We start from the raw sequence: 5,100 nt of genomic DNA on the forward strand, positions 1-5,100 counted from the left end.
GCCCCCGCCCCCGCCCACCCTGCCACCCCAGCGCACCCTGCCGCCGTTGTGGTTGAGCAGTTCCAACAGGTCCATGCCCTCCACCAACTCCCACTGGATGAGAAGTGGGGTAGGGGGTGAGGGTCGGGGTGGTGGCAGTGTTGGTTTGGACGGAGAGCCCGCAGTCTGCTGCAGCCCGTGATCCTGGCTGACGCACTGGATGGTGACGCAACACTGACATCCGCGGCCCGGCGTCCTTGTGTCTCTGGGTCACCCCTCGGGCTCCCGGTCCCTCTGCTGCCCTCCACGCCGCTTGCTGCACTCGTTCGCGGCTGCAAACGTCGGCTGCCGGCGCAGGGGCGGCGTCATCAGTGGTTGGGCTGCGCAGGGCGGACGCGGAGCCTACGGATTTTGCGGTTGGGGCTCACCACTATCACCAGCTGGCTCTCGCCCTGCGCGAACACGTCCAGCAGCTGCACCAAGTGCTCGTGCGCTACGCTGCTGGACAGGGTCACCTTGGAAGGGTCGTGGGTTTGGGCGTGGATGAAACTGGACATACCAACACCGAACGCAAATTGATGCAAACAAGCACACTAAGCGAAGCTTGCGGGCGCGATGGCATTGGGGGTCGCCTTGGGTGGCGGGGCGCACGCGCTGGTCGGCAGTGGGATTGATGCTGCCCGTCGGAGCAGGTGCCACAGGGTGCGTGTGGTGCTTGCAGCCCATCACAGGGTTTCGGCGTGAGCAGGGAGGCCGCGTTTCATCTCCATCAGTTGATGGCAACGGTCTGCCGAGCTGGTCCGGGACGCGGCCAGCGACATCCAGATCACTGCCTGCCAGGGTCTGCTGCCTGCTGCCCCGCACCAACCTCGCGGCGCACGACGCTGATGGGCACTTGCTTGGGTCCGCCGCATGCCACCACCTTGAGGGCCACTTGTGCGCCAGTCTGCAAATCTTGTGCAGCGTAGACGATCGCGGTCGCCCCCCCTGCCAAACGGAGGCAGGAGAGGGGCGAGAAAGCCAAAAAAGGGTTGAGAGCACGAGAGTGCTGCAGCGCGTCACAGTGCGCAGCAGCTACGCCTGCCAGCTATTGGTGCCTCATCAAAGCTCACTATTAATTTTCGATTGAACCTCATAGCGGTTCCCCAGGACGTCTCCGGCCTTGTATGGGCGAGGCAGGGACGACATGAGCGTCGCGAAGCGTGGAGGAGGCGTGTGCGTAATCAACGCATCACAAAGAAAACATAAATTTCTGGTTTAATCGGCTTCGAGATAATGTCCTTAATCGAGGTGGCGCCAGCCCGCTCCGAGCGAAAAGCCCACGGCGCTGACAGTTAGCCTAAAATTCTCCACCATGCCACTTTAATCTTCACCAGGCTTGCGTGAGCATGCCTCATGTCAGGAATCGAGTGCAAACAGAGGCGGCGTTACGACCCTTGGACGCACACCCGAACTTCAGAACCTTGGGATGCTCAATTCAACAGATGTGTTGTTTGATTTGCTAAACCCACGCTTTGCGAGTGCGGACAGGCTGGCAGCATGCGGTTCAATTAAGCTGCCCACGCGTGATGAAACTACAAGCAGGTAGCGCAGGAGCACCCCGACATTGGTTGCACCTGCAGTTGTCACCGCCCCAGGTGTTTGTCCTGCTCCCCTGCAGTGCGGGCACGCCCAGGAAGCCCAGGCGCGACGGCATCTCGTGCCTTGAGGGCAACCGACACATGTCAGGGACGACTGAAAATCCGTTACACAAGTGCCGGGAGGTTGACTGCAAACCTGGGTGAGGTGCACGCTTGCACGGGTGCGAAGCGTACGCGCAGGTGCCCACATGCCAATCGCACGCAAACGCCGACTGCCAAAAGGGGAGCAGAGCAGCAGGGGCAAGCCGTATGGGGTCATGGGCAGCAAGCGCGGCTGGCTTGTGGGCGAGGCGCGCCAAGGGTAAAAGTAGTCATGCGCAGGTGGTGTGTCAGGGGTCAACCGCGAGTCAGTGTCAAAGTGCAGGGGATGCCTACTACTTATGCATGGGTGTTTAATCAGCAGCAAGATGGAAGTTCGCGTCCGGCAGGCAGCCGGCTCAGGGACCATGCAAATGCTGGCATGAACTCCCCTAAAAAAAGACGGGCCCTGGCTCGCGGCATGTGCCTGCCTTCTGGCGGCTTCACGCCTGCGTCCGGCTTCCCATTCCCCCAAAACCCAAAAGACATTCGCTGCCCCCCAAAAATGCGGGAGGGATGCGTGCAAGGGACCGCGGTCCGGCGTGCTGGCGCCGACACACTCTCTTGGAAAGGGGCACCCACCTCTCAACCCCTGATGCACCGGGCCGCGCTCTCTCGGAGTCTCTGCATGCGCTGCCCGAGCCGCGCCCGATCTCGGCAGGCAAAGCAGAGGGCGGAGGCCCTGATCGGCGGGGCGTCTCCGCGGTCCGGTCATCGGATCACCTCTGTGAGTTTGGGCCTAAACCCTGGGATAGGGTCAGATCACTTGCGTGACAGGTTGGCGACGACCTTGGCGTGCACCTCATCCTCAGACACCTCGCTGAACTCGCTCGCCTGGCGGAGGGGGCACAATGGTGACGGCGGGGGTGGCAGCGGGGGCGTCAAGTTCAGAGGGAGGAAGCAGAGGGGGGTGGTGCTGCAAAATTGGCGCGCGCGCGGCATCAACATGCTGCCGTGCTTGACAGCATGACGGGGATGTGGGTTTGGACCGGGATTAACGGACGCTCGCCGCCACTGGGTGTGGTTTCCAACGGCGTACCGTGTGTGAGGGATGTAAACACGTGACGATCCACATCGCCTTTCACGTCACTCTGTGACACCGACACAGCCATATGCACACAAACACGCGAGCGCACACACGCACGCACTCAAAACCACACACACCCACAAGTAGCACGCGCGCGCACACATACACACACACACACACACAAACACACACACACACATACACACACACAAAATCTCGCACACAAGCGCACGCGCGTTCCCAGCCACCCACCTGCAGCTCAGCACCGATGCCATCCAGGAAGCCCTTGAAGAAGTCCTTGGTGGCCGCGTACATCATCTGACGTCATCACGCAGCGCGAGGTGGGGAACACAGGTCAGCAACGTGGGTGCTGGACACGGGCAAAGCTCCAGCACAATGTGCCACTACAGCACGAGGGCCCATGGCGCAGGGGGCTTCAGCCAGGTGAAAGGGGAGCCTCAAGGGTCCAGGAGCGGGGTACGGCTGCAGGAGATGGGGGGCGTCACCTTGGTTTTAATGTGCGCCGTCTCAGGGGCCCTGCAAAAGGGATCAAGGGGTCGACAGAGATGCCGAGTTGTGAGACCCGTTCTTGCTGCTCGGAGGTGTGCATGAAGGGAGACCATGCAACTGCTGCCATGCCCGGGCACTTGGGAAGCTGCACCAAGACACACACACACATTTCCTTTCTCAGACATATCTTGGACAAACCCCTCCCACACAAACACGTGCATACATACATATGCACTACACACAGATGGGAGTCTCAACGGTTGCACACGCGCGTGCACACGCACACACCCACTCATTTATACCATGCGCCGCACAAGCACATGCATGTGCGTGCATACTTGCTACCGTACATTTGGTCTCACACCCTCAAGACACCCACCAGTTGATGAACACCAGCTTGCTGAAGCCCCCCCTCTCAGGACTGATGTACTCATAGTCATACACTAGTGGGGGAGAGTTGCATTGGGGGGGTTGCAAGGTCTGGGCAGAGGAGAGCCAAGCATCAGGCTGATTGTGCCATGAAGGTCCTGAGTCGGGCGTCCGAGGCTGCAGGAAGAAGGCTTGATGCATTCTGGCTCTGTCTGCGCACGCCGGGCGCGCAGCAGCACAGGCGGCTGTGGGCGGTGGCGTCACTGGCTGGCTGCTGCTGCCGCTCTGTCGCTCTCATGCAAGCACATGATCAGGCCGCGGCGCACACACCACTCCAGCTGGTGCACTGCGCCGCCGCGCCGTCAGCGCACCTCCGTATCTGCACTCGTGCTCGGGCAGCGTCGCCACAAAGTCCTCATAGGAGCTCCCCTTGCCGCCCACCCGGTCAGGAATCACCTGGGAAGGGCAATCCATTCCGACCCAGCAATTGCGCAGCGGATTGCCGATCGGACAGGCGCGACCGGCGCCGGTCGACCGCAGCGCTAGGGCCCAGCTGCACAACCCCTCCCGGCACTGCGCCGGCGCCTCGCAGCTGCCGGCGGCCCCGGCGGCCGCGCCCCTGCCCCTGAAACCTGCTCACCGTCTTGCCGCTGTCGTCCACCTTGAATGTCATCCACTTGAACTGTGTAGGGCGCGCATGAGTCAGTGTGCGCGGGTGAGGGCGTGGAATCAAAGCTTGTGCAAGGAAAAGCATGCAGGATAGAGAGGGGGTGCGCCACGGCGGCAGCTGGATGAGCTGAGGGCTACGGCATCCCAGGCCTGCAGCTGCCCGAGGCCTGAGGGAGTCGGGTTGCGCGCCAACCAGCGCCCCGCGGCGCCGTGACTCGCGCCTTGCTTGCCAGCGGACTCCCGCGCCCGGCGCCGCCGCCGGGCGTCCCCAGCGGCGAGGGCGAGGCCGCCGCCCTTTCTGCCGAGCCCAGGCCAATTGGACCCCAAAGCAGCTGCGGTTCCCTCTCCAGGACCAGAACATGTCGAGAGAGCCTGCCCCATCACCACTTCCCAGCCCCGCACCCTGGTCCGCGCCACCACCCACCGCGCTGCGCTGCTTCATGTGCATGAACAGGTTCACGCACTCCTCCGCCAGCCCAATGCCCGCCATGGAGCACTTGCCGTTCGTGACGCCCTTAGCTGCGTACTGCGGGACATCAGCCAGCACCGCGGCCAAGTCCGTAGCGGCCCCAGACGCGCGCCAGCCGCGGCCGCCGCCGCCGCCGCCCCCGTCCATCGACCCGCCCGGCGCCTGGCCGCCGCCGCTGCCAAAGGCGTCGCCGCGGACGCTGCCGCTGCCGCTGCCGCTGTTGCGGGCGCCGTTGGCGCTGAGCCCGACGCCAAACCCGCCGCCCGTGCCGCCGCCGGCGGGCGTGGCGGCGCCTGAGGAGGCTGCGCCGCTCGGCCCGCGCGGCCGCGCGGCGGTCGAGGCGGGGGTTGGCACGGGTG

The 5,100-nt window shown here is 63.5% G+C and overlaps 1 protein-coding gene across 1 annotated transcript in view; it reads right to left on the reverse strand.

The window, feature by feature from the left end:
* Window positions 1-2,459: 2,459 nt before the first annotated feature.
* MNEG_10603 (Actin-depolymerizing factor 6) overlaps window positions 2,460-5,100 on the reverse strand; it is a gene marked incomplete at both ends in the record, with an annotated part of 3,139 nt that continues 498 nt past the window's right edge. Inside the window, 7 exons of the mRNA XM_014040924.1 lie at window positions 2,460-2,531; window positions 2,977-3,042; window positions 3,231-3,261; window positions 3,614-3,677; window positions 3,975-4,059; window positions 4,244-4,285; window positions 4,697-5,043. Coding sequence (XP_013896378.1) covers window positions 2,460-2,531; window positions 2,977-3,042; window positions 3,231-3,261; window positions 3,614-3,677; window positions 3,975-4,059; window positions 4,244-4,285; window positions 4,697-5,043 — 707 coding nt within the window. The remainder of the gene's footprint in view (window positions 2,532-2,976; window positions 3,043-3,230; window positions 3,262-3,613; window positions 3,678-3,974; window positions 4,060-4,243; window positions 4,286-4,696; window positions 5,044-5,100) is intronic.

The sequence above is a fragment of the Monoraphidium neglectum genome (genome assembly GCF_000611645.1).
Source record: "Monoraphidium neglectum strain SAG 48.87 unplaced genomic scaffold scaffold02385, whole genome shotgun sequence".
Lineage (NCBI taxonomy): Eukaryota > Viridiplantae > Chlorophyta > Chlorophyceae > Sphaeropleales > Selenastraceae > Monoraphidium > Monoraphidium neglectum.